This window comes from Alternaria infectoria (genome assembly GCF_024043175.1).
Source record: "Alternaria infectoria strain BMP 0036 chromosome Unknown scaffold_5, whole genome shotgun sequence".
Lineage (NCBI taxonomy): Eukaryota > Fungi > Ascomycota > Dothideomycetes > Pleosporales > Pleosporaceae > Alternaria > Alternaria infectoria.
In genome coordinates, this window is record NW_026250694.1 from 183,143 (window position 1) to 210,646 (window position 27,504).

Here is a 27,504-nt window from a genome sequence, read left to right on the forward strand (position 1 = left end):
GGGCGTTCGGTTACCCGTAGCCCCTCATTTAAAGGAACGGCGATGTTCGGTCGAGGCCGCGGAAGCTATTATCCGACAGCCGCATAAGAGAGTAGCGACATTAACTACCAGAGCACTTCAGCTTCTGGCAAACCTTGAAAAAGACTTATCGCTTGCTGGAATACAATACGATCGTTAAGTGTGGAGCCAACATGACATCCATCGACCAGCCGCTGAACGGCAAGATACTCCTCATTACAGGAGGTGCATCTGGTACTTAGAATACTATCGATATCGGAAAGGTGTATGTCTAACATGAACAGGAATCGGCCTTTGTGTGACAAAGCAAGCACACGATCTCGGCGCACGCATCCTTGTCGCAGACCTCAAAACAACACCCGACTTCGATACCTTTGCTGCCAACAAGTCGAACATTCTCTACGTGCAATCTGACGTGACGCGATGGGCCGACTTTGACAAACTTTTCAACGAGTGCGAAAAGCAATGGAACGACGTTCCCGATGCATACGCCATCTGCGCGGGACTGTTCGACCCACCGTTTTCCAACTTCTGGCAAGACCCCGAAGACCAAGGGTATAAGCAAGTGGAGGTCAACGTGAACCATCCAATCAAATTAACGAGATTGGCTATCAAGAAGAGTCTGGGGAAGGGCAAAAGGGCTAGTGTTTGTATCATCGTAAGTCATACCAACATATCAGGGTCGACTCGAAGGGCCGTCACGTAATCGATGGTGGCACGTCTAACACGAGAACAGGCGTCGGTGGCCGGCATATCAGGCAACCTAGCAGCTCCGCTCTACTGCGCAACGAAACACGCTGTCGTGGGCTTCGTAAAGTCTCTTGGGCCATCTGAGTCACTCACAGGCGTCAAGATTACCACTCTCTGTCCTGGTGCCGTGGCGACACCGTTATTTGATGCCGCGAAACTCAAGCAATATTCCGTGACCACGGAGAAGGCATTGACACCAGATGCATGCGCGACTAGTTTGTTGGATTTACTACAGAAGAAAGAGTACCCATGTGGCAGTGTACTGGAAATCACTCTTGGGGGGACGAGGCTTATCCCGGAGTGGGGTGTGGAGCCACCGAAAGGCTCAGGTTCGGGACAAGACCTGGACGAGCAGTTCATGACGAACATGCTACAGCCTATCAACGATAAGTTGAATGCGGAAAAGGCGAAGGCATGAGGAAACATAGTGTAAGGGATGCGTGTGTGTTATGTGTGGTATTGAAATCTCGCTACCAGATCACACTGAACAACGAAAAGTCAAAATAGGTCTGCAGCATACATCAAGATGAAACCGTGCAAAGTAGGTGACCTAAAGCCAACGTAGGCTCCAGGCTGATTAGGTTTTTGCAGTATACTCTCAGTATACTTCCCACACCCCTGATATCCCCGGCTTTCAATAGCCTCAACCCCCTAACAACCCCACATACCCTCTTTGCAGTCCCCCAAATCCCTCTTCTGAACCACCACCTTCTCTGCCTTTGTCTCTTCAAACAGTTTGCCGTGAGTGTGTCTCCATTTGTCGGGGATGACAACTTCGTCATCGACGTCGTTGGGACTTGCCCGTGCGACAACAAAGTCGCTGGTGGTGATGAGGGGGAGAGTCCCCATGCCGCTTGGGATGTATGGGCGGGGGTTGGGGAACATGGGGAGGCTGAGCCCCAGGGTGATGAAGAGGGAGATGATGATGGTGTTGAAATGCATCTTGTTGGTTGTGGTGGGGAGGTTTTTGGTTGGTGTGTTGGTTTGGTTTTGGGTTGGTAGTAGTGGATGGCTTGTGGTATCCTTGAGTTGTTTTGGCTTTGGATGTAAGATGTTTGTGTGATGGTAAAAAAACTAAGAGGGACAGCAGAAGCAGGGTGTTATATACTGATGGGCGAATGCGCAAATTCCATGGGATTTCAGTACCGTGGTACAGATGTGGTTGGAGTTCCGACTCCACCATGCTCTCCAAACATGGCTCAGTGATTGCTCCAGCCATACAAAGCGTTTCTGGTCTGTATCACGCAGGGACTAACCAAAGTCCTGAGGTAGCCGGATAAACTTCGGCTGGTTATCGGGGTGCATGCACAAACTTATGGTGCCGTGAAGTAGTCGAGCACTTTCCGATATCCAATCGCTTTTGCAGCATTTACAATTTTGCGCTAACCCTACATGTCTACCCGAAGTTCGCGGGGGATACTCCTTCAGTGCCTGCCTTCGGTGCCTTCCTTTGATCAGCACAGCCCCTGCGCACTCCATCTTGCCCTGCGTTCTTAGCCCGGCTTTCTTCTCCGCATACTGCTTACGCAGCAGCTGCCAATCTGAACACATGATATTATATCGCTAAGTTCGCTCACAATGGGTCTTACCCTTTCAAAGTCAAGCCGTAACTACTAGAGAGCATTGATCTGTACGTTACCGGCTCTCGCGTCTGGATCACGAACACTGTATCTAGAAACTGACACCATCTGAGGGATGCTCTGCAGAATGTATAGGTACCAGTCTCACATGATTGCGATGTTCTCAGTCTTGTATGCGGCAAGCGCAGCACATTTTCTGATCATATTGGTCATAGCAATCGCTGCTGTCTAGCACATCGAAGCTTATCTTTGCAGACTACATAGCTGGAATGTATGACTGCTTGTTATTCATCACAGACCCAGGGGGATACCGATGTGTTGAGGTCTGCGCTCGCGCTCGTGCCTCACCTTCACTTTCACTTCTACATGATTCACCTAAGCGAGACCCGAAGAGTAAGTCCGCTCCGGTAGCTCACCACATGAAGATCGAGTCTCTTGCTTGTGCGCGCAACACATCTGTATCCCCGACGCCCAACGCCACGATACGCGAAAATGGCAGAGACTCCGCGCCTTCAGATCGTGGATGCGGTTCAAAGGCAAGTTTCTCAAGCTCATACGCAAAGTCCAGAGCTGACCACTACCATAGCTGTTTCACATCCGGCGAATACACAGACCTGACCATCAAATGCGGAGCCGACATCCACAGAGTTCACAAGATCATCGTGTGCAAGCAAGTAGCCTTCTTCACTGGAGCTCTGAAGTTTGGTGGCAAGGTACGCGTGGTTGATTCCCGAAGTCTGGGAAGAACTGGGTCTGACGACAAACAGGAAGCGCATACAGATGTCATTGATCTCCCCGAGGACGAACCGAACGTAATCGCCTCTCTCATCGAATACCTTTACACGGGTAAGTACAAGAACGATGTCTCTACAACCCCAAGGAATGCGCATGCGATCCCGATCACGCCCTCCAACATCGAAATCCAGCGGACTGAGGCCTGGGATGCTATGGGAGACCCATATACGTATGATTTCCCGCATACTTGCACAAAGGAATGTGACAAGTGGACATTGTGTCCCCATCATTACTGCGGCCCCGATTGTTGCAATTTGGCTTGCAAGGCCTTCATCTGCGACGAATGCTGCTTAGTCGTGCGTATTGGAGAACCATCCCGGTTTCTGAAGCACTCGAAGATGTATGCTATCGCCGACAAGTACGATGTCATTGGCCTCAAAGAGCTAGCAATCACGTCCTTTAAGGGCGCTCGCGATGGGTTTTGGAATGTGGAATCTTTCGCCCTCGCCATCGATCATGTCTTTTCTTCGACCCTTCCCGAGGACACCGGCTTGAGGTCGATAGTTATCGATACCATTTCTGACAATATGGTCCTAATGCACAAGGCAGAAATGCAGGCCATGGCGGCAGCTCATAGCGACCTGGCTGTGGGCGTTCTAATGACGAAGATATGTTAGGCATCGAAGATGAAGAGGGATCATCAACAGCGACGCCACCGACAAGACCGGCGCGAATGAGGAAGAAGCTGATGAAGGCGAGGGTGCTGGAGACGAAGAAGTTGGTGCACTCTGAACTCGCTACGGAGATGACACACTGCCGGCCCTCCGGTGTCATTATCATGATCGGCAGCGTACAAGCAGACACTCGATAGTTAATACAACATGAAACCAACCCCCATCTCTTCCAACGCCTGAACACCATTACATATAGCATTACTGCGTGATAGCCCTCAGCCCTTGCAATGTCAACCCAAACATAACACCCCTTGCAACCCTAGGTTCCTGGAGACAATCAAACACCTTACCCAACGCCTCCCCACTAGCAGCCTGCCCCATAACACTCGTAAGCGCTTGCGGCATACCATTCTCGACCAGCAACTTCCTCGCTTTGACCCTCAACTTCTCTTTCTCTTCATCGCTCATCTCTTTTGGCCATCCTTTGAGTTCTTCTTCGGTTGGCAGACCGTTCTCCCGGATCTTTCTGATGTGATAGGCTAGGCCGGCGTCGGACGCGTTCCCGTCAAGCACGGTGGTCTGAAGGAGTGATGTGATGGAGGAGAGTTGTGGGTTTCCTGGGCGTAAGAGGAAGGATTTCGCGGCGTTGAGGAGGGTGCGACGGAGGGTCCAGGCGGAGGAGAGGGTGTAGAGTTCGTTTATGACGGCGAAGAAGAGCTCGATGAGGACGGTAGTTTCGGGCTCGGATAGTGGCGTGTGGGCGGTTGCTGCGCGTGGCCTTGACACGGGTTTGGCCGGAGATGAGGTTAGCGATGTGGCCGAGGGTCGACGGGGTAGTGAGGGCACGGAGTCTGTTGATGGCCGCGAAGGTTTCTGAGGTGGGGTTGGTTCTGGTTGATTGCGCATAGTGCTATAGTCGTCGGAGATCTCGCTAGGCATTGGCGGTAGATTGATTAGTTGATCACCTCCCATCATGGGACTGAGATCTTCAATCTTCTCGCGCATGCTTGGTGCGCGACTGTTGCTGCGTGAGCCATACCTAGAGGACCTCCCCGAACGCTTACCATCGCCGTCAGGATTGTATGATGGCCGGCGTTCCATAGGCGCCTCGCGTCCTGGCTGCTGGTCGATGACGGGGGAGTGAGGATCGCGCACAGAGTCCATTGATGTGCGTTTGGTCACTAGCGATAACGTGCTCGGCGATCGAATGTGCGTGGGTAGTTCGGAGACCGTCGACTCGGCTCTACTTTGTCGTGTTTGGATTGGCGCCGTGTTGGACGATGTACGGCTTAGAGGACTTCCGGATGCGTTCGGAGTGGCGGCGTTGCTGATCGATTCGCGATTCTTCTTTCCTCCCAGTGGTGATGCTACGCTACCTAGTACGCCTGTAACTCCACCGAAAAGAGCTTTGCCACCGCCAGCAACTTCTTTGGGTGCTTTTGAAAGTACGCCCATCATTCCTTTGCCAACTGAGTCGAAGGTCTGGCCGGCCCAGCCGATACCTGGAAAGCCACCACCAGGGGTCTTTCCTGATCCCAATTCCTTGTCTAAGAAGCGCTTCATCCCTTCACTTTCAGCAAGCGGTTGGTACTTGACAGCATCGTTGAGATAGCGCTCCAGTTCTCCACGCAGAGACGCCTTGGTGTGACCTTTCCACGGCGGTAGCGTAGCGTGTGCTTCGTTGAAGCCGGAAGTTCCGGTGATAGCTGCTATCCGACGTATGACTTCGTGTAATGTCTCGAACTCAGCATACTTGCGTGCCGTCATCCACCCGGTATGGTGATTGGACTTTGGCTCGATCTGAATGAGATACTCTGCTGTCGGCTTGGCCTTGATCGTGCCCTTTTCTCCAGGCATGCTGTCATCGAAAATGGACATTGTGCTGTTGTGCAAGGTCAATGGTGGTGGTCTTTCCGCGGGTGGGTTGTCCATGAGCGCAGTAGGCGGTTGGGGCATTACAAGCTGATCGAAGCTCGTGAAAGCCTTCTTGACCTCCTGAGCTGGTGGGTCTTCGGAACTCCTTGGCGGAGATGCTGGTGTGGTATCTGAGAATGACCGACCGGAGAGCCCTGAAATGGCCAAGTCTGACTGCTCCACATCGCCATGCGCTTCGCCCTCGGAAGACGAGGGAGTGACTATGCCCTGGGTGGTGCTCTCGGACTGGTCATCGTTCAGGGTCGATGTAGACGCGCTTTGCTTTTGTTGCTCCTTCAGTCGCTTTGCGTCTTCCTCGGCGATCATCTGGCTCAGGAGCTGCGCTTCTCGCATCGCATCGTCCATGGCTTCTTGCGCCTTGCTCATAACACGCTTGTGCTCCCTCTTTTCAGCGGGGGTTGCCGTTCCTGCACCGGCTGAATCGCTCTCCACGTTGTCCTTGACACTTTGTAGTTGTTCAGACGAACCCTCGACGCCGGCGTCAATGGCATTGAGAAGCTCAGGCTCGCCCTCTTCTAGGAGGTATACGATCCACCCGTTGATCCACTCTGGCTTGGAGCAGCTTACGACGATCATCTCGAGTATAAGCTTCGCGAGGATTTGATGCAGGAATAATCGTGCTGGCACGCAGTTGTCTAGGGTAGGTGCCGGTCAGCGCACGCGCATGTTTGTATATGGGAGTCACTTACAGGTCTTCGGCTCCAGATAGTTCTGTAGGATGTCCTCAGCAGCCACACTGAACTGCTTCATCTGGTAGTCTGGGTCGAGGATGTTCGCCAGGGTGCTATCCCGCTTCATCTTGAGATATATATCGACCGCTTCGGTCGGCACATCACCGGGGGCCGCTTGGATTGCGGCAGCGATCTCCTGCAGCAGTATGATCATAAAGGAGGATGAGCGTGTCACAAAGTCAAGGAAATTGTCGGCTGGTCGCTTTCGGGAGAGGTGTGCAGATATGGAAAGCACGAAGGCGGTCAGAGTCTGGCGGCACGAGTTCGGGAAAGTGTCTTCGGAAGGCAGTAGGGGTGAGTACCACCACCTGCGTTGTATTAGAACAGTATCTAGGCACTGCGCGGAGGACATACTTGACATAGTCACGAATGACTGCATCCGTCAACTCCGTCAGCGCAGCGGCAGTCTCGGGCTTGAAGTCTGAGTAGTCGAGCGTCTTGCCGGAGTACAGCTGCACACTGAAGTCGTCGCTGTCGTCTCCGGACTTGCCCTTGTCTGGTGTCTTGTCGTTCCGCCAGTCGAGCACGCGCTGGGCGATGTCGACGGCCAGTTCTCGCTTCCGCGCGTCGGCGCTCTTTCCCTGTGTCTCCTTGCTGTCGCCATGGTGCCCCTCCCACGTCGCGTGGAGGACGACGCCACCTACAACGCCTATGAGGACCAGCCCGACGCGGCCGAGAATGAGATATGTGCCTGCACCGAGGCCCGCGAGACAGGCGCCGAGCGTCTCATTGCTCGCCGTCGCCAAGAAGTGCAAGGTGCGATCCGTGAGGGCCTTGAGGTCGAATGGAGGCGCGCCTGCCTCTGCCTTTGGTGCCTCCGGCGTCACGGCGGTGTTATCGCCGAGCGAGTCATGCTGTTCGTTGAGTGCGGAGGGGGGCGGGCTCGGGGGTGGTACTATGGGGTCGCTCATGGTGGCTGTATGTAGGCGAACATTGGGGTCTGCAGTGCGTGAGGAAGTCGTGGCCTGCAGTGAAGCATGGTTCGGTGCGACAGACTGGCTATGTGGCGTCCCCGGCCGCTGACACTGGCGTACTGGCCGTTTCACAGCTGCCGCTTGTTGATCGCAGGGCGACCGCTGAATAGTATCGCCGACCCCGCCGCGCGTTGCCTCGCTATTTTCAACTGCCCCGTCATTCTGATCTTCACACTTCCACGCGTCACCTCTCCCGCATCCGTATCAGCCATGTCCAGCGACGCACCCAACGACCCCGAGATTCTCTCTCACGTTCAGCAGTTCTGGGAGGGCCGCAAGCCTAGCAGCCCCATCTACCAGTTCCTGCTGGACGACATCAAGCTGACCTATGCCTCCAAAGGCGTCGTGCGCGCGCAGCTGCCGCTTACCAAGAACCACGTGAACACGCACGGAAGCATCCATGGCTCCGTCTCCGCGACACTGATAGACTGGGTCGGTGGCATCGCTATCGCAGCTTGGGATAACCGGAGCAAGGCAGGAGTGTCGACAGACATTCACATCTCGTATCTGAGCGGCGCTAAGGATGGTGACACCATTGAGATTGAGGGCAGGGCAGGAAAGGTTGGCGGAACCCTCGCCTTCACCACAGCGACCATATGGAAGCTCGTCGATGGCAAGCCAGGTCCTATTGTAGCCACTGGGTCACACACGAAGTTTATAAAGATATGATCCTTCATATGCCACGCCATCTTCTTTGAGATCTCGTCCTGCGCTCCATGGTCGATCGAGCTCACTCGGATCGCGAAGATTGACTGACCCTCTCGCAACTGTTCTGCGCCTAGCCTTACAGCGACGACAGCATGGGTATGTGGGAGGGTCTTACATACTGTAGATGATCCAATATCATGACTATCGAATCTGCTCGACAGAAGGCCTTTGCTATCCCAATATTAAGTTTCGACCTTCCCACGTTCTCTGTTACTTTGCCGAGGAATTCTCCGGAATCTGGATGTGCTGGAGTTATGTTAATGCCCCAAGCTCCTCTGAACAGGTTTAAGATTTCAACACCAGATATCGATATCGCGAGAGAGGGACACGCGTCGCGTATATTGGCGCCACACTCACGAGCCACACTCGGCCCGTGCCGGCCAATCACAGCACGCATGAGCCACACATCTAACGCGCCAAGCCTCGCGGTTTCCCAGGCAAGCCACCGACTATGCCACAAACACAAGCAAGAGGGGCTGCAATCTGCGGAGTGCAGCGACCTAAGGATCGTGTGTCTTGAAATCCAGTTCATGGCGTATGTCATATGGTAAGTGGGCATTAGCTCTGACGTCGATGCAACGGTAAACAAAGGTATAGGCATGGGAGAATGAACTCCCTTTATCTATAAGGACTCCACAGTCCGCGTAGTACATGCGACGACACACCACTATCCTAATCTACCACTTACTCAAGACCAGCTCAATCTGAAGCTTTCACTCTGCTTCTATCAAGACATCACACCAAGCACACGCACTCGTAACTCAACACTGAATTCTCCTACAAGAGCGCTCTTGTCAACGAGCGCGACCAAACAGATATCGACTGTATAGAGAAGAATCATTCCTCTTAACACAGCGCTCGACTCCACACATGGGTTGCGCATCCTCCCGCCCCCGCCGCTTCGACGGCAGAGGAACATCCTATGTCGACCATCCCCCCAGCAGACACAGTACCGGTGGAATGGAAACAAAATACAGTCGACGGAGCGGCAGTGTGGCTGGACCTGGTACGATCGGAACAAGTATGGGACAGAGTGGCAGACATGGCGGGATGAGCACTGGCACAAGCATGGGCCGATCAAGTCGCACAAGCGGAGGTATGAGTAGCGGCATGGGTATGGGTCGTTCGAGCCGGTCGGGGGGAGGTCTTGGGGGACTGGTGCCGGGGTTTGGGAGGAGCCGGAGATGTTAGTTAGTCCGGAGTGGCAGACTGTTTTGGCTGGGAAGCAGACGAAGCGGTTGGGAGGGGAGAGCAGGAGGGTTGTGGAGTGATTGGGTATTGTACTGGGTGTTTTAGGTATTTCTGCAGCGCCAATTTTCATCGTCTTTCCCATTCCTGATCGCTGTAAAGCTACCTGGGTACCTACTAGACCCCATGTTGCGTGGATTGGGCCACCCTCAGCTACAGCTCGATAGTACCATCCCACGTAATGCCATCTACATGGCCGTACCAAACTTGACCCTAGCCCTCTGCTGCACGCCGCCCATCGGAGGCCAAGCCTGAACGTCGAACCCATCCTCCACTAGACTATCAACGAGATCACGACCAAAGCCCGTCAAGTCCAACATCAGCGTCTGGAAGAACTTCAAGCGCATGAGTTGGTTTATGTGAGGCTTCAGCAGCTCGAGAACAGCCTGGCGCAACATATCGTTCCCATCTACAGTGTTGCGCCAGACGAGAACCAGAGAGTCGAGGAAGGAGTTCAGAACCGACGAGACAGGGTCGGCATCGATGTGCTTGTGATCGAACTCGGGAATATGGGAGAAGTCCGTTGGGTCTTCGCCGGAAGGGAGGCCCATACTGAGGACCATTCCGACGATGTTGATGTACTCTCCGATAGCGTGGTCGCATAGCTTGGCGACGTCGTACTTGTTTCCGACAACGTACGCATGGACGTGGAGGTCCAGAAGGGTGATGTTCTCGTACTCTAGGCGCATGTTGGGGTTGAAGATGTAGATGCCGTCTTGGATGTACTGGATCATGGCTGCGATGGCGTACGGGAAGTCGTCGCGGACGCGGATGCAGCGTGTTTGACCTTCCTTTAGCGTTGTTAGCATTCTCAAATATGCTGAGTTGCGGAGCGAATACTCACAATGGATGGGCCGTCTAGCATCGGTGCGAAGAAACGAGACTCTGTACACAAGAGGTACTTGTTGAGCTTCATGACTTGCTTGCCCTTGTCGAAAGAGATCATGATGTCGTCCTTCTGGATCTCGGAGAAACAGCTTCGTTGTGTTAGTATTGTTTGTTCTCACGTTCTTTGTATATGAGGGTTGCTTACTATTGAAGATCGCTCGACTGCATGGTGAAGACACTAGTACGAGCAGCATTGATATCGACAGCGGACTGCGACGTCAGATCTGGCCGATACCTGCGAGGTGGGTCTAGCAGTGAAAGAGTCTGGAAGTGAAGCGCACTCGGAGTCAGCGGACCCACGCCTCCGACTGGGTCCTCGAAGACGATGGGGCCGGGCTCGTTGGAATAAGTACCCAATACCTGATCCAGTGGTGAACTCGAGCCTTCATCTATATCCATGTGGGGGGTGATATAGGTTTGTTCAAAGCCATTGCCGGCGACAGGCAGCTCCGATAGACCACGAAGAGATGAGGTACGCGGAGGAAGCTGAAGACGATGTCGGTAGCCATCGAAGGGCTTGGCAAACTTGTCCTGGGCGGGCAGATACAGTGTCTCGTTCTCTTTGTCGGAACCGAACGAGAATGTAGGCGCGTAGAAGATTTGTGGTGTCGAAGCAGGAGACGAGGCGACGACGCTGCGGAGGGCCTTGCGATGCGGATGACTCGAGAGATTTGAGGTACCTTGGAAAGCATTGCCGAAGGCACGTTTGCGATCTTGCTGGTTCATGTCGACGTGCTGTTAATATTGACTGCCGTTAAATCGAGTCGCCTGTGAAGGATAGGTAGGATGGAGATTCTCTCCGAAGAGATTTTCGGTATTTATACACCCATGGAAAGTGGAGTGCGTGAGAAACGAGGTGACCGCGTCGTCGTGGGTGAGAAATTTGATAACAATCACCCCGGTTCAGTGGTGAACGTGAGCGTTTGTCGAGTCCTTACACTCTATTGTTAGGCCAGTGAATTGAGGACAGTGGACGCATCTCCGAGTGAGAAGTGAAAAGTGTACGCCCACGTAATATCGGAACTAGTCAATACTGGTAGCGCGCTTGCCTAGCTGTCGAAAGCGGGATACTGGCTCGGCTTCTTTCACTGTTACTGAGAGAGTCGCTACCGGTCGTACATTATTTCCAGCGCCTTGCCATCTCGTCGAACAGGTCCGCTCTGAAGTCCGGTAGCTCATCCATTGACTCGTATACAAGCGCCATGGTTCTGCCCGTGCCATGTATGAAAGCTTGCACATGGTCAGCGCAGAGCTTAATCGCCACGCTCTTGAGACTCTCTGCATTGGCCGTTCGCTCAGGTGCGTAGATAGCGCGAATTGCATGCAGTAACTGCTCTTCCTGACCATCGACAACCAAAACAATTGCCGCGAGGTCTTCGAATTTCTGGAGTGCGAGTGCCTTCAAGCCGGCTATCCCATATCGCTCTGCAAGCATATAAACGTCAACATGAGAGCGCAGAGTGACCTCCTCGGGTACGTCAAGGTCTGAGCCAGCTAGTTGATCCGTGTAATCCAGTTGGTAACAGTACTGCATCATGGCGGCGACGGCTGCTGGGTTGTCAGCGCTTAGATCAATGATGCCTTTCGGTGATTTCTGCTTGTGTCAGCGCGATCGAGACTAGTGAATTGACTGAACATACTGGCGACATGACAACTGCGCAGACTTTCGAAAACCACCGCGAATGATAGCACATGATTGACCTATCGACGTGGTAGACATCCTGCTTAGATCGCACCACTAGATCAGAGCACTGCCAATCCGCAGCAGGTGGTGAAGTTGAGGTAGCAACGGCCATAGGTGAAGCTGGGGTAGGCGTTACGGGAGATGAAGTGGGCAATGCTTCGGCTTGCTTTGGAGAAATTTCTTGGGGCTTGTTCCTCTGTAAGAAAAGTCGGGCTATTGAGCTGTTCGAAATGGTCTTGCGATGCTTAGGACGGCGATTTTGGTTGTTGATTGAAGGAGTGGAAGAGGCTGCAGTAGAGACTGATGCGTTGGAACTGGTGGAAGACGTCCGATGGAGACCGCCAAAGGATGCGTCGGAAGAAGCTATACTGTGTCTTTGCGAAAGTTCATTGCGAACTACGCTGCCTCGCTTGGAGCCATATATAGCAGAAGGATCCAGGCTAAACAAGTAAGCAATTGCGACATTGAACGTCAACATAAACACTCACACATGGCTACTAACGATGACAGGCGTTACAAACATCTCGGTAGTATTTGACAGTTGCAAGGATACCACGTAAAAGCTCGCGCTGTAGGTATCTCTTGAGGCTTACTTGGACTGTGCGGTTATTACGGTAATGTAAGAGGTCGCAGATGAGACCACGTCCCTGCCGCACCGCTGCTGTATATACGCATTTGCAACACCGCCCTCTGGGCGCTCAGAACTCAAACAACTCATGACCACATGGACAGAAGGGTAAAGCGCAGGAAGAAAATCACCTAGCCTCCGGCACTGATGGGTGCAAAAGAAGCGTTCTGATATGAAACTCGTCAACTGCACCAATGGAAGATGGGGAATATATTAGCCGTAGCCCCAGATGGACCAGGATGATGAGGCTTATCGATAGTGTTTAATACCGGAGGTGCATACTCGTGGAACGAGAACAGCCGAGCGCTGGAGAACTGTGGGGTAGCCGCATGGCATTCTCCAAAGAAGTCAGCAGACTGTAGCTGAAACGGGTGTTGTTCTTTATTTCGCATGGCACCTATCCCAAAAAGACAGGTGCGCGGAAGTTTTCTCACACTGAAGTGTCCAACGAACGACGAAGGACCGACCGCGAAGGTTCCAAGGTTTTGATAAGAACTTTGCTCGATACTGCGACGAGGTGAGATCATTGTGAAGTTAAAGGATATGAAAGGACCAGGAAGCGTTTACGTCACTGTAGTTTTGTCGGATGCGTTCGCATAACACTCTGAGTAGGTTCGGGTGTCAGCGTCTGTCGCGCGCTGCCATGCGGATCTGTGGGCGCATTGTGCCCATGTGTGGCAGATCGCCCCGGTGACCGCTTCCGTCAGCAAATGAGCCTCATCTGGGCAGTGACCATAGTGGCGACTCGATAACGAACACCACCTCGCCTCGTCAGAAATACACGTGCATTTCGAAATACACGTTGTGGTTCCGCATTTTCGATTGCCGACATTCCCCAGTATTGCCATCTGCCATGGGAAACGCGGCCCACGTGCACGGGTTTTGGTGTCAGTGATGTCATTCCGCGAGAAAAGGGCCGAACAGCAACAGGAAATTCCAATTGGCTCCACACGCTCTTTCGACTCCACAGCGCGTCACAGTTCGCGCGCTTTGTTACAGATACCTTCCCATTGGTAATGGCTTGCGTCTGGAAGCCGCTTACATCTACATCTGCAGATCGTGAAGAGATGGAACGAGGCACATCATAGCAGTGAGATGGGCCAATCACTATCAACGCATTGTCACCGCCCTCGAGGTCGCCACCACCTTTGACGTCGCACTTCTCCCGATTTGCTATCAAGCCACGGGAGCTCTAACCTAACCCGCACCGGTTGACATGTAGGCCTAGATTGACACCCTCTAAGCGTCATGGAGCGTACTACGCCTAGCTAGTCCGATGATGATGCGTTTTCAACATGGGATTTATGCGGAGCGGCTGGAGGCGTTATCAGTATCCCATATAAGAAGATTCTTCGGCGCCTCTGACGAAAGCTTAATTACACAAACATCTCTCTTCACATATCGATACCCAAGAAATCGTAATCATGGCTCCAAGCGCAACCAACGACAACCAGAATGGCAGCACTCAGCATGCTCCCACTGGCTCAAAGAATGGCGACCAATTCCGCAGCTATGCCGACGACCGCAACGCCTCATCGGAAGATGTCATCTACACCACCTCCAATGGTGTCCCATACCCTCACCCATACGAAAGCCAAAGAGTAGGCGAGAATGGCCCTCTGCTGCTCCAAGACCACCACCTCGTCGACCTTCTATCGCACTTCGACCGTGAGCGTATCCCAGAGCGCGTTGTTCACGCCAAGGGTGCCGGTGCCCATGGTACCTACACAACCACAGAGTCGCTTGAGGACCTGTGCATGGCAGACATTTTCAAGCAAGGGAAGTCTTGCCCCGTCACCGTTCGATTCTCGACGGTCGGTGGCGAGTCTGGCTCGCACGACTGCGCCCGTGACCCTAGGGGTTTCAGTGTCAAGTTCCGCACCGACGAAGGCAACTGGGATGTAGTTGCGAACAACACTCCTGTCTTTTTCATTAGGGATCCCGCCAAGTTCCCTCACTTCATCGTAAGTTCCTCCGTGATAGTCAAGCACAAAACAGTCGCTAAGATCCAGGATAGCATACTCAAAAGCGCGATCCCGCAACCCACCTTACCCACGCAGATGATGCGACAGCCTTCTGGGACTTTGCCTCGCAAAACCCAGAGTCTGCCCATCAGTTCATGATCCTCTTCGGTGACCGAGGTATTCCCGACGGTTACCGCAAGATGCATGGATACCACGGCCACACACACAAGCTTCAGAACAAGAACGGTGACTGGGTATACTGCCAGGTAAGTTCTGAATGTACGGAGTGCATGTGAGACATATACTGACTTCGTCTGCAGTTGCACTTCAAGAGCAAGCAGGGCACTGCATTCATCACGCAAGAAGACTCCTTCAATTACGGCCCTGACTACTCGACCAAGGACCTGTACCAGTCCATCGAGAAGGGTGACTTCCCTGGCTGGGATGTCATGTTCCAGACCATGACAGCCAAGGAGGCCGAGGAGGTCTGGGAGAAGCAGAAGATCAACGTGTTCGACATGACACACGTCTGGCCTCAAAGCCAGTTCCCGCTCCGCAAGGTTGGAGAGTTCTTCTTGAACGAGAACGTGCAAAACTACTTCGCCGAGGTCGAGCAAGTCGCCTTCAACCCCGCACACTTGGTACCAGGTATCGAGCCCAGTGCGGACCCCCTCCTCCAGTCCCGCCTGTTCTCCTACCCTGACACTCACCGCCACCGTATCGGCGCCAACTACCAACAACTGCCAGTCAACTCGCCACGTGTCGCATACCGCATGGGTAACTTCCAGCGAGATGGCAACATGGCTTTCTACAACCAGGGATCGAGGCCCAATTATCTCAGCAGCATTCAACCCATCAGCTTCAAGGAGCGCACTGTCGACCTCGACAAGCTCCACGGCAACTTCACCGGCGAAGCGATCACCTTCTTGTCTGAGATTCGTCCAGAGGACTTCAACGCACCACGCACATTGTGGGAGAAGGTCTTTGACGATGCTGCCAAGGACCGCTGGGTCAACAACATCTCTGGCCACATGTCGACTGTGTCCAACAAGGAGATTATCAAGCGCCAGATCGCCATCTTCAGGGAAGTGTCTGAGGATATCGCTTCGCGCCTGGAGAAGGCTACTGGTGTCCAGGGCTACCCTGGTATTGCCAACCTGCGATTCAACGGAACGCACAACGGCATGGCCAAGTCTAAGGATAACAAGGTCGCCAACGGTATGACTGGCAGCAGCGCGAAGTACGAGGAGAAGAACAAGACCAACGGTGCACCTGTTCCAGGTACACACAAGGAGATTATCGAGGGCAAGGCCTAAGGCTTTCTGTGGATAGAACGATTTTTGTATAATTAGCGAATGAAGTTTAATACCCTTTCAAGAGTGTTGATGTGTTGTTCCCGAGCTTGACTGATCCGCTCCTCTTGTGTTTTCAACGCATAGCGTGAGAATGCTGAAGAGGCCTGGAATCTACAATAGGACAACAAGGAGCAAATGTGAATATGTAGCATCGATGTGCGCAGTTTCTCCGTTCAGTAAGGCGTTCTGGTGAGCGAGCCATGCAGAACTTGTCGTAACTACATTTCTCCACAACATTCTTTTTCAAGATGCACTCAGCGCCTCACGCTCACATTGCTTCGCCCGTGATGGGGCAGGCGCTCGAGCGGTAATGATGTGTTTCGCGTGAATCAAGGGCCAGTGGCAATGCACGCAGGCGGTGGGACCCCTCGCGCGAAGCGAGCTAGCGCGACTGCCTCATCGGCTGCGGATCACTGGGCAACTTCTGAATCGAAACCTGCCAGCCAGCACCTTGTGCCCCTCACCGATATTCCCTCAAAGCGCTCAACGTACCCAGACCAAAGTCGCAGATATTCCATCTCGCTCCCTTGTACGCCCCCAAAGTCGTCGACAGCCTCTACGCGCACGGATCCGCCATGCTGCTAGGGATGCAAGGGTCGGCTGAACCCACGTCACGTGACGGGGAATACGGTTGGCGTGTCGGTCCACCTGGGCAATGGGTTCCATTTCGCGTTCCGCCCGCTAGAGCGTGAGGAGTAAAATCGAGTCCTGGCAGCTCGGTCACTCCCACAGCATTGTCCCGGTCCAGCTCCCCAGACGCCCGCTCCAAGCCAGATCATGTTCCTGTCGCACCTCGGCATTCTTTTCCAGTCGTCAATCCATTCCCTTGCCGCGCTCTAAAGCTCGTGGAGCTTTTGGCCCGCCGTCTCCGCACCTGCAGCGTCACCGTTGCGCTCCAGCAGACACCACTGTCGCCGACGAGAGCGTCGTCATTGCGCGATAGCGACGCCTCTGCCATTGACTTGCATCGCTTCCGTCACGTCACGGTCCACTACCGCGTCCTTCTAGTCCTTCCTCCCGCCTCTGATCTCGTTCGGCCGGCCACCCTTCCAAGCGCATCCGACACCACCCAGCTCGCCAGCATCGCCCTCGGTCATATACTGCACTGCTATTGTATTTACCGATAGCGACAGCTACAGGAACAATGTCGCCGCGACGGTCATCGCGGGCTCGCACCACCCAGCCCCCACCCAGCGTCGCAACGCACAGCAACTCCTCATCCTCCGTCTCATCAGCGCGTACCGATCGTGCATCCAGAGTCAATCCCAAACAGACATCGCCGCCAAAGTCGTCGACCCCACACTCGCTCTCCTCGGAAGAGCCCGAAGAACCGCCTCACGGCGTGCAGCCCGAGCCGCCTCTGACACGCCGACGAACACGCGAGCACGACAATGACGAGGACGAGTCGGCGAAGCTCGACGATGAGCTCGAAGACGACATCGCAGAGGAAGACGAGGTTACCAGATGCGTGTGTGGCTACCAGGAGTACCCGGGCCCGCCATCCGACACTCCCAAGTCCACGTCTGCTCTCGCGGACCCAGATGTGCAAGCCGATGAACTTGGCGGACTGTTCATTCAGTGCGACGTCTGCAAGGTCTGGCAACACGGAGGCTGTGTAGGCATCATGGACGAAGCTGCCAGCCCAGACGAGTACTTCTGCGAGGAGTGCAGGAAAGACCTTCACAAGGTTACATCAAGTCCCAAAGGGTACGTGCTTGTCTTTATCGTCGTTCTCATTTGAGCTCTGTACCCCGCTACGGGTTTCTCTGTCTTTGGTCTCAAGCCCTAGATTTCCTCCATCGCGCGACCACTACCTTACTATCTATGGAGAGCTAACGAGGTTGCCATTCTAGTCAAAAGTACTCTCGATACCTCCCCGTCTACGATCAACAACACAGCAAGAACCGCAAATCTTCTGTTTCCAAGGAATCAGACGGACACCCAGGCAAGGACAAGGATCGCAACAATAGGGCGAGTGTAGATTCCTTTGGCAAGCGTCGTTCGACCATGAACAGTCGAGCCGCCTACGACGAAGACGAGGTGCTCCGCAAGGTACTCGAAGAAAGCAAGCATGAGGGCGGTACAGCCTCAGAGAACGGCAATCGAAAGAAGCGGAGTCGCGACGACAGCGAAGAGTGAGTCTTGCTTGCTGCTCCATGTGCCGCTAGGGACATCTAGCTGACAATCTGCAGGACAAAGCCAGAGATCAAACGACAGCGGACCGGCTCTCGCTCCCCTAGCAATTCGCCAGTGATAGAATCCGAAGACGATAGTACAAAGGCATCTGCTCCTAAGCAAAAACCTCGCGGAGCTGCGGCAAAGAGTCAACGCGAAAAGGAACAGCGCGAGAAGGAGCGCGAAAGTCACCGTAACGAAGCCGCGAATCGACGGAAAGGCCGTGCAGAGCGAAGAAAGGGAGACGGTATGAATTGTGCTTAGTGGAGTAAGACTTAGGCTGACAGTCGCTAGATACAGAGGAACCCGAGCCCACACCTGCCCCTACCATCGAAGAGCCCGTTATGGCCCCAATAGCGACCGAAGCTACAATCCCCGACACCCCCGTCGCAGAACCTAAGCCTGCGCCTGCCCCACGGAGAGGTGGACGTCCACCACAGAAGGCTCGTGGTCGACTTGGGCGGAATCAGTACTCAAGAGACACCATGCCCGCGACCAACGGCACTTCACCCAAGAACGACATCGCACAGTCTCCGCAAACGAACATGACAAACGGAGCGAGCAATGGGCATGACAGCAGCGATGGCACAGCCGGACAAAAACCTACCAAGACAAAGAATTGGCGGCTGCAAAAACTTTCCTGGAACGATATACGAAGGCCAGCCGGAGCTATGCAGAGCTACATAGCTCAACGACAGGTCGAGATGGCTACAGGGGAGAAACATGGAAGCCTCGCTCCGGCAGTACAACCAGCAAACGGCGAGCCGGCCCAAGAGCAGCAGAAGGACGAGGATACAGACCTGGCGAAGTTCAAGAATTTGAGCACTACCCAGATGATGGACTTCTTGAGTCGGGATCTGGTGCATTGGCAGCAGATGATCACCGAGCCAACGGATAAGTCGCCAAAGTGACACGAGGATTGCACAGCTCTTGATCTCGGCGGCGGCGTACAGCTCACTCTATTTTCTTTTACAAACACGGCGCATTCATCACATGTTGCATGAGCCCAATGGGTATGGCATACCAGCGGCATTTTCTTTATACATTGGCGTTTTCATCGGTTATTTACGGATACCCTCCACTTGGCTTTCGACGCCAGACTACCTCCTGGCGCACTCTCCTTTCACATGACTTCGACGCTATTTGTATCGAAGCTTTTCTTATGTAGTATATATACTCCGGGTGTAACGAACCACGACTATGCTAGAGCAATGCTCCCGTCGTCGCATCCTAATGTATACGAAAACAAGATTCTCAAACAACAGCAGCATCTTTGTCTCATCGTCACGAATTATTCTGTGATTTTTGTGTCTTATCCTAACCTATTCTACTCCGAGCTCCCGAGCTTGATCTCCAACACACCCATGACGGGATTTGCCTTCAACAACTCCAATATCGCTGGGAAGTTCTCATCCGTCACGACAGTGTACTCGGGCCAGATCTTGCCATCCCGCGTCTTGGTATCCCAGTGTATCCTGAATTCTTGGATCGTCTCTTTGGGGCCGTCGGCGGCCTTGTGCTTCGCCATGACTGTGGTTTCAGATGTTAGCGATATCTCCAGGCTATCTGTGAAGCGTTGTGCGACGTACATTCGGCGCAGTTGGGGCTCGAAGAGATTGTAGATGTGATCTGCGCGTTGAGCGACTTCAACGTAATCTTGGAGGACGTGTCGAGCAGGAGGAACTCATGGCGGTTCGAGGGCGGGATCGTGAAGAGGAGGGGGAGGGACATGTTGCTGTTGTTGTGTTCTTGTTGTCTGGTACGTCTGCTGGTTGGTGTGTATACGATAATCTGTTCACGATGCGCGTGTGCGGTATAGAATGATCTGGGAAGCTTGACGAGGCGTTAGCTATTACAACATGACTGCGCTTTGCAGGTTTCCCAGGCTTGGTGATACATTGGTTTCCCGGGTACGTCATCGGGCCAGGGTCGCGCTGGACGCGTTGCGCGTGGCTGACAGGGGTGTGTGCCCCGCTCTTCAACGAATTTCTCGTAGTGGGCCAGATGGATCTAATGCGAACCATTTGTGATCCTGCAGGAAACAGGGAAGAAAGGTTGCTCTGAACGAGGGTAATTGCGTGAAAGAATGTCTTTGCTACGATGAGCTATGCAAGCACTCTCTTGGAAGACACTGTCTAGGGATCACGAACGATGATGCAAGTACTTCAACCCTCCATGCGAAATCTATCTACAGCCCCTTAATCTTCTCCTCTAGTGCACGTTTGATAGCTGAAGTCTTGTTAGCAAGATTCTGGACAGCAATCAGTCCAAGCGATGACTTACCGTTGCAGCTCTCATTAGCATCGCCAAACAACATCTTCGTGTTCTCCATGAAGAACATCGGATTGGGTACATCGGCGTATCCACTTGCCATGCCCCTCTTCATAATGACAACCTGCTTGCTCTTCCACGCATGGAGAACCGGCATACCCGCAATCGCACTACCAGGTTCCAGCGCGATGGGATTAACGGTGTCGTTTGCGCCGATGACAAGTGTGACATCTGTATCCGGGAAGTCGTCGTTGATCTCATCCATCTCGAGGACGATGTCATAGGGAACGGATGCTTCAGCGAGAAGCACGTTGCACTGTCCTGGCATGCGGCCTGCGACTGGGTGAATGGCAAAGCGCACGTTGATGCCTTTCGCACGTAGGCTTTTGACAAAGTCGGCGAGTGCGTATTGTGCTTTTGATACGGCCATGCCGTAACCGACGACGATGATGACGTTTTCTGCGTTGACGAGGGCTTCGGCTGTTTCTTCGGATGTGGTCTTCGTTATTTCGCCCTCGACCTTGGTCTGGGATTGAACTGTGGGAGCTATACCGCCGAAGAGGACATTGGTGAGCGACCGGTTCATAGCAACGCACATGATATATGAGAGAATTGAGCCTGATACCCCAATGAGGGCGCCTGCAGAGAAAGAGGTACGAAGTCAGTATATGTCTCACATGCATTTCGTACAGCCAGGACTTACCAACACTTGTTAGGAGTGGGTTATCCAGCATGAAACCTTCGGCTACTAATGCGAACCCGGAATATGCGTTGAGTACTGTGATAACAACTGGCATATCTGCCCCGCCAATGGCAGCAGTGGTCGTATAGCCTTTGACAAAGGACAGAGCTGCGTTCCCAACGAGACATGCTGCGCCGATAAGAGGTGCGCCCGGAGCGTAGGTCAAGAAGGCGCCCATGGTTGCTACGTTCGCCCCGAGCAACGTGCTGTTGATGAGATGCCGGCCAGGTAGCGCCAGAGGTTTCGAACTCATCTTTGCGGCTAGCTTGAGGAAGGCAACAATCGATCCGGTGAAGGTGACACCTCCAATGAGAACACCAAGGTAGGCGGAAACCATGTGAAGAGTTGAGATGTCACCAGAGTGGCCTAGGACGCTACCGATACTCGTGAGTACAGCAGCGAGACCGACGACCGAATGCAGTGCCGCGACCGTCTGGGGCAGCGAGGTAGGCGTGATCCTCCGTCCGATCATTAGTCCAGCAACAGTACCCACCGTAGCGAGACCGGCGAACTGGGTGAGAACATCAGAAGAAAAGCCGACAGCAGCCAGGGATGCGAGAAAACCTGAGAAAACACCAAGTATGCCCAAGAAATTGCCGCGACGAGCTGCATAGTGGTACGAAGTCAGTAAACGTCTCACATACATTTCGTACAGTCGTAACTTACCTGTTGTCTGCGACGCAAGTCCTGACAACGAGGTCACGCAGAGAACACTACTGACAAGGTAGCCTGCTTGGACCAGACCTGCCATGCCAGTGGAAGCTGCTGCGATGAAACCACCGCCAAATAGAGCTGCGGGTACTGCATAAAGCCAGGGGTACTCTTTGGGATCAGTAGGTCGTCTGAACATATCAAGCATACGCTTAGATATAACGAAACCACCCGAGATGTTAACGAAGGCCAATAGAACCGACAAGGCTCCGAGGGTTTGCGGGATGGTCTCGGGCAGATAGCCGCCACCCATTGCGTACAGGCCACCCACTCCGATGATACCAGAGATGGCGTTCGTTACGCTCATAAGCGGAGAGTGCAAGGCAGGTGCAACGCCCCAGATCACTATAAGTTATTAGCATGAACAGTAAGATATCTCAGAACAGCCAAAGCGTAGTTCGAGGGATACATACTAGTAAGAAGTTAGCAAAATATTTTGAAAGCTATTCGTGGCGGCGACTTTACCCTCGGTATCCGATCAGACTGGACAGCGCGAAAAAGAAAACATTATTCATGAACAGTGGGCCCGTGAATTTACCTAGAGTTAGTGCAGCAGTCATGCCAGCCGTCACGCTAGCTACCTGTCGCGACTGGGTCTGCCACGGTGTCAGGGCAACAGCGTTGGCGACTTGGTCGGCAGGCGAAGGTGCGGGCTTAGCTTGAACTGGTGGAGGGGCCGGACGTGGAGCTGGTGGAAGGACCTTGCCATTGTAGGTGACAATTGCGCCGCGGGTAACTTCGTCAGTGAGGTCGACATCGTAGTACTTCTCCTTTTTGTCCTTTGGGGTCAGTGATAGCAGGAACTTGGTAACGTTATTGGAATATAAAGTTGACGACTGGGTGGGTAGACGGGATGGAAGATCGGTGTATCCTGCATTTGCGGTCAGTATTGGATCATCTCAGGACATCATCGAAATATACCTATAACGGATACTCCTTTGTAGTACACCAATTTTCCCGGCTCCGTAGCTTCACAGTTACCACCAGCTTCGGCCGCTAGGTCCACGATTACAGAGCCGGGTTTCATCGCGCCGAGCATGGCCTTCGTGATTAACTTCGGTGCAGGCTTGCCTGGGATCAGGGCAGTGGTAATCACAATATCAACTTCTCGGCACTGGTCGTAGAAGAGTTTCATCTCGGCCTCGATGAACTCTTTAGACATGACTTTGGCATAGCCGCCAGCTCCGGAGCCGTCCTCGGCGATATCGACTTCAATAAATTCCGCACCTAGAGATTGGACCTGCTCACGTGCTGCAGATCTAGTGTCGAAACCACGAACAATGGCACCCATACGTCGAGCCGTCGCGATTGCTACAGAGGTAGAAATACGAAGTTAGTATGTGTCTCACATGCACTTCGTACAGTCAGAACTTACCACTCAGACCCGCGACACCAGCACCAATTACGAGGACCTTGCAAGGAGGGATCTAGTAATGATTAGCAAGGATCTGAACTAGATGAAGTGACGGTCACCTTTCCAGCAGCAGTCACTTGGCCAGTCAAGAAGCGACCAAAGGTATTGGAAGCTTCCAGGACGGCTTTGTAACCAGCAATATTCGCCATTGACGACAGTGCATCGAAAACTTGCGCTCGTGAGATACGCGGGATCATGTCCATTGCGAATGCAGTGGCCTTGCGGGAAGCGATTCGATCAACGGTCGGCTTGTTCTGCATCGGGTAGAGCATTGAGATGACTGTGGCGCCCTCTCGGATGGCATCCACTTCGCTGTCTTTTCCATCGATGCTAAGGGCCCGGACCTTGAGCAGGATGTCACTCTCTGAGAAGACATTCCTGCGGTCGACTGTCTGCGCGCCAGCTTGCTCAAACGCTTCATCCGTAAATTGCGCAGCACTGCCAGCTCCACACTCGATGAGAATGCGCGAGAAGCCTTTCTTGAGTAGAAGTTTCACGTTCTGCAAAATAAGGTTGTCAAGTAAGTATGTGTCTCAAAGACAGCGAATGCGAGAGGAGACTATACCTGTGGCGTAATCGCGACCCTTCGTTCGCCAGGATAGCTTTCCTTGGGTACTCCAATAGTGAGGTTGGAATAAGGACCTGCGGTGAACGGCGGGGTGCTAGGTAGCTCCTCGTCGTGCGGATCCGATGCCTGCCCGGATGCATACCGCGCGACAGCGGTAACCTGCGAGACATGGTGCTGCAGGGAAAGCGCGGGCGGGTGCGGGCGGCTAAGTCCCCGAAGGCTTGTTGTAGCCAAATTATGTTTTGAAGAACGATCACCACGTTCCAGCAGAGGTGTTGCTTTCAGGCCAGAGGTGGCAGCACACTGCTTCAGCGTAGCAAGTAAGCTGCCCCGCTGCGGGCGAAGGGCAAGCGCCCTACGGCCAGCGAGACAGTTCAGAGAGGGACTCATGCTGTCTCGAATGAAATCGAGCAAAGGGAGAAGCTGGGAACCCGCATCTGTTGGCGATTTCCAAAGTTGTTCCGAAAGAAGGCACGACTAGCAGCTGAAAGAAGGCCAGGATGCAGTGTGAGTGAGCACCACAAGTGCCACGGTTTGCGAGACATGGTGGTACAATAAGGCGGTACCTTTGGGCCGCGTTTCCCTTTCTCGTGTTTGTGTTCTGCCGAATTAAACACGACCGCGCGGTGCTTCCCCGCACTCCTCCACCCTGCCCAGGTGCCCTGCATGAACCAAGCCCAGGATTCACGAGCCCACGAGACGTGTGATAATACACTTCTCCTCTCTTCATGCGTTCGCGACAGTTTCAAAGCGGAAAAAGGTGCGTATTGGTCGCTTGACAATATAGTTTACAATCCAGAACATTGCGGGTCTTTGTTCAGCACGTTGTCCTCCCACGGAAGATGGGTGAAGGTTCCCCGCTCGTGCCAGGCGATCACGCGCTGTGGGGCACAGTCCCGACCGTTTGGTCTATCTTCCGTTCGAAGCGCGCTTGGTGTCTTTGGTTCCGTCCACCAACGCATCCTGTTAGTACCTCGCTCAAGAAAACAAAAACATAACACCCTGAAGCTTACGTTGACTTCAGATCCCTCACTTTGCGTGTGTACATCTTGATGTAAGCTGCAGACCTGTTCAGGCGAGCAAGGTGTACACGTGGAGGGTTCTTCGAATCCACGGAGTTGACTGTTCGAGTTCCACCGTCGAAATCGTCGTACGGTTGACTGGAATCTTTTGCGCAAGCCTAATAGATGGGTTGGGTCAATCGGGACGGTACTGAGATGGGCAGAAGAAGGCAAGTTCAAAGAGCACATATTGTTACATTACAACTACCAAGATGCTAAAATCATACTAAGGAGTGACTATGCGACGAGCTAATGCTCAATGTAAAGCCAAAGAGTTATTTACAGAAACGAAGAAGAGTATTAGTCATGATATCCACCGTCAACCATCACCATCTCGAATTTTGGTGCGCCCATGCGATGCAGACATAAGTCGTTGTTGTTGTCGGGAGAGCAGCGAGCGTTTACTCGTCGCGCTTGTTCTTGAAGTAAGACCAGCCACCCCAGTTGAAGCTGGCGTTGACATCGACGTCCCAGGTGAAGGACTTCTGGCAGCCCCACTTGGAGGTACCACCGACGCTGATGTCGAGGTTGGCCTGGGTGGCAAGGAACTTCTTGGTGAAGAGACGGCAGTGGGTACCGAAACCCTTGCCGTCCTTCTCGAGGTAAGCAGCCTGGAACTGGACGCAGCCACCCTTGTTCATGCCGAACATGGAGAGCCATGCGCCAATGATGCCGTGCTTGCGGTTGACCTCGTTCTGCTTCTGGGCGTAGGCAGCGCAGAGAGAAGGATCGAAAGGACCGGGGAAAGTAGTCTGACCCATGCAGTAGGGCTGCTGGTTGTGGAGCTTGTGGCCGCAAGATTGGGGCTTGCTGCAAGAAGGAGGAGTGGGAGGGTTGTAGGTACCCTTGTTGTAACCGTTGGAACCGACTAGAGGTAGAGGTACGAAGTCAGTATATGTCTCACATGCATTTCGGACAGCCAGAACTTACCTATCACGACTTCAAATCCATCCTGGCCCTGGCCGACGTTGGTAGCAGACTCCTTCTTGACATCCTGTCCCCAAAGAGTGCACTTGAAGCGGGTAACAGAGTCGGGCTTGTCGCAAGAGCACTGGCGCGGGTTCCACTTGGGGTCACGCTCAATGTAGAGGTTGAAGCCAGTGCAGGTGGAGGTAGAGTCGCACTTGGCGGCGCAAGCAGCAGTGTCGTAGCTGGTAAGCTCGTAGTATCCGAGGTAACCGCTGCCCTCTACGGAAGCGCTAAGGTCAACGAAAGAGGAGGTGTAGCCAGATGGCGACTTAGCACTAGTAGCCATCTTGTGGTAGACCTCGTTGTTCTTGAAAGCATCGGCAGTGTCGGGGGTGGTAGGTGGGCCGTAGGCGTTGGGCTGAGCAGCACATGGGTCATCGGGGTTGATGAATCCGCAGTATGTGCCGACCTCGATCTGAGTAGCACAAGCGGGATCGGCAGTGAACGCGAAGGTGTTGGTCCAGCTAACCGGGGTGCACGAAGATGGTGCGAGGTTGGTAGAGGACGGGTTGCCCTCAGGTGCGGCGGTGGGAGCAGGAGCAGGAGCCTTGGTAGGAGCGGGAGCAGGAGGATTGTTCTGCTGGTTCCAGTTCCACCAGAAAGTAGGGTCGCGTGCCTCAAGCTGGGCACCAACGGTCCTCTTCGCCTGCTGAGCAGTGGCAGCGCCGGTAGCAGCGGCGGCGGCAACGTCCTGAGCCTTGGCCTGGTTGTAGGCCTGCTCACTGACGACGCCTGCCTTGGGGCCCTGAGCGAGGTTGTTGGCCATGGAATCGAATTGGTTGACATCGAATGCCTGAGGAGCAGGAGAAGCGGCCACGAGGGCAGCAGCCCCGAGGAAGAGAGAGTAACGCATATCGAAGGATCGAATAGAAGAGTAGCGAAAGTAGTGTAGGAGATTGTAGTAGTGAAGGACCGATGCTGATGAGCTGATGATGAGTTACTGCCCAGTGTGCCAGAGGGTCTTATATACACAAGAGGCACATAGTCATGCCCTGTCGACCTCGGTGGTTGACTACTGATTTGAGATCGATGTCATGGGTGGAGACGAAAACATGGCCGGTAAGTTCGACCTGTCTTCCTGAAAGAGTTGGCGGCAGTGCCTGGAAACAATAGTCCACCAAACTTTAGCCTAGCTCCGGGTGAACTGTCGTGGTCGCCAACGCCAGGAACGTGCAGCACGCATGCAGGTACCGAGGCCGCCACCAATGAGAGCCCAATGGCAGGCTGAGTCTGGACCTGATAGATGCAAGTCTTGTCAGCTCAGCTCGTCGCGAAATGACGAGGTCAAGGGCTTTGCTGTATCTCCCAAGGCCATGGTGTTGCAATGCGATGCTATACAAATCTTTAGGACGATACTACAGCAAAGATCGACACACCAGAAATGATGCCGCTGCAGGTATCGACGACCCGAGGCTTTGCATCACGGTCAAAGCGAATCGCTAAGCGAAAGCTTAGTTTATTTTTGATCCCGACGTCGTCCCGAAGTGTTCTAAAGGCCCACTTATCCGGTTAGCTTAGAGACTACTGTTGGACATATCAATAGTCCGCCTCCAGGGAAGCAGACTTGCGCGCGCAGAAGTCCCGATCAGCTCATCAGGGGTAGACTGTATGTGTGAACGTTTCAGCGGTGTTGATCTTTTCAGCCTTGCCTAAAGCGACTTCTTTGTTCGTTCCGTCGTTTACACCCGTTGGGGATCCTCCGCGATGGATTTCCTCAGATC

The 27,504-nt window shown here is 53.5% G+C and overlaps 10 protein-coding genes across 10 annotated transcripts; 4 read left to right on the forward strand and 6 right to left on the reverse strand.

Annotated features, from left to right (window-relative positions):
- Positions 1–191: 191 nt before the first annotated feature.
- J4E92_003760 (uncharacterized protein) lies at positions 192–1,186 on the forward strand (the record flags this gene model as incomplete). The annotated part of the gene is made up of 3 exons (XM_051495155.1): positions 192–252; positions 303–676; positions 755–1,186. 3 exons carry the CDS (start codon positions 192–194, stop codon positions 1,184–1,186), a joined length of 867 nt encoding a protein of 288 aa, XP_051354174.1.
- Positions 1,187–4,015: 2,829 nt separating this feature from the next.
- On the reverse strand, positions 4,016–7,334 carry J4E92_003761 (uncharacterized protein; the record flags this gene model as incomplete). Its single annotated transcript, XM_051495156.1, has 3 exons — positions 4,016–6,327; positions 6,382–6,731; positions 6,778–7,334. 3 exons carry the CDS (start codon positions 7,332–7,334, stop codon positions 4,016–4,018), a joined length of 3,219 nt encoding a protein of 1,072 aa, XP_051354175.1.
- A 273-nt stretch (positions 7,335–7,607) lies between these two features.
- J4E92_003762 (uncharacterized protein) lies at positions 7,608–8,066 on the forward strand (the record flags this gene model as incomplete). Its single annotated transcript, XM_051495157.1, has 1 exon — positions 7,608–8,066. One exon carries the CDS (start codon positions 7,608–7,610, stop codon positions 8,064–8,066), a length of 459 nt encoding a protein of 152 aa, XP_051354176.1.
- Positions 8,067–9,541: 1,475 nt separating this feature from the next.
- On the reverse strand, positions 9,542–10,967 carry J4E92_003763 (uncharacterized protein; the record flags this gene model as incomplete). Its single annotated transcript, XM_051495158.1, has 3 exons — positions 9,542–10,144; positions 10,198–10,330; positions 10,405–10,967. 3 exons carry the CDS (start codon positions 10,965–10,967, stop codon positions 9,542–9,544), a joined length of 1,299 nt encoding a protein of 432 aa, XP_051354177.1.
- Positions 10,968–11,361: 394 nt separating this feature from the next.
- Positions 11,362–11,890, reverse strand: J4E92_003764 (uncharacterized protein; the record flags this gene model as incomplete). The annotated part of the gene is made up of 2 exons (XM_051495159.1): positions 11,362–11,835; positions 11,882–11,890. 2 exons carry the CDS (start codon positions 11,888–11,890, stop codon positions 11,362–11,364), a joined length of 483 nt encoding a protein of 160 aa, XP_051354178.1.
- A 2,087-nt stretch (positions 11,891–13,977) lies between these two features.
- On the forward strand, positions 13,978–15,833 carry J4E92_003765 (uncharacterized protein; the record flags this gene model as incomplete). Its single annotated transcript, XM_051495160.1, has 3 exons — positions 13,978–14,517; positions 14,571–14,783; positions 14,838–15,833. 3 exons carry the CDS (start codon positions 13,978–13,980, stop codon positions 15,831–15,833), a joined length of 1,749 nt encoding a protein of 582 aa, XP_051354179.1.
- Positions 15,834–17,016: 1,183 nt separating this feature from the next.
- Positions 17,017–18,958, forward strand: J4E92_003766 (uncharacterized protein; the record flags this gene model as incomplete). The annotated part of the gene is made up of 4 exons (XM_051495161.1): positions 17,017–17,579; positions 17,726–18,007; positions 18,065–18,294; positions 18,342–18,958. 4 exons carry the CDS (start codon positions 17,017–17,019, stop codon positions 18,956–18,958), a joined length of 1,692 nt encoding a protein of 563 aa, XP_051354180.1.
- A 416-nt stretch (positions 18,959–19,374) lies between these two features.
- J4E92_003767 (uncharacterized protein) lies at positions 19,375–19,778 on the reverse strand (the record flags this gene model as incomplete). Its single annotated transcript, XM_051495162.1, has 2 exons — positions 19,375–19,577; positions 19,637–19,778. The coding sequence occupies 2 exons, from the start codon at positions 19,776–19,778 to the stop codon at positions 19,375–19,377; spliced, it is 345 nt and encodes a 114-aa protein (XP_051354181.1).
- A 457-nt stretch (positions 19,779–20,235) lies between these two features.
- On the reverse strand, positions 20,236–24,143 carry J4E92_003768 (uncharacterized protein; the record flags this gene model as incomplete). The annotated part of the gene is made up of 9 exons (XM_051495163.1): positions 20,236–20,276; positions 20,331–20,957; positions 21,022–21,666; positions 21,727–22,116; positions 22,310–22,642; positions 22,693–23,082; positions 23,147–23,198; positions 23,245–23,685; positions 23,751–24,143. The coding sequence occupies 9 exons, from the start codon at positions 24,141–24,143 to the stop codon at positions 20,236–20,238; spliced, it is 3,312 nt and encodes a 1,103-aa protein (XP_051354182.1).
- A 1,072-nt stretch (positions 24,144–25,215) lies between these two features.
- J4E92_003769 (uncharacterized protein) lies at positions 25,216–26,636 on the reverse strand (the record flags this gene model as incomplete). Its single annotated transcript, XM_051495164.1, has 2 exons — positions 25,216–25,682; positions 25,745–26,636. 2 exons carry the CDS (start codon positions 26,634–26,636, stop codon positions 25,216–25,218), a joined length of 1,359 nt encoding a protein of 452 aa, XP_051354183.1.
- Positions 26,637–27,504: the final 868 nt, after the last annotated feature.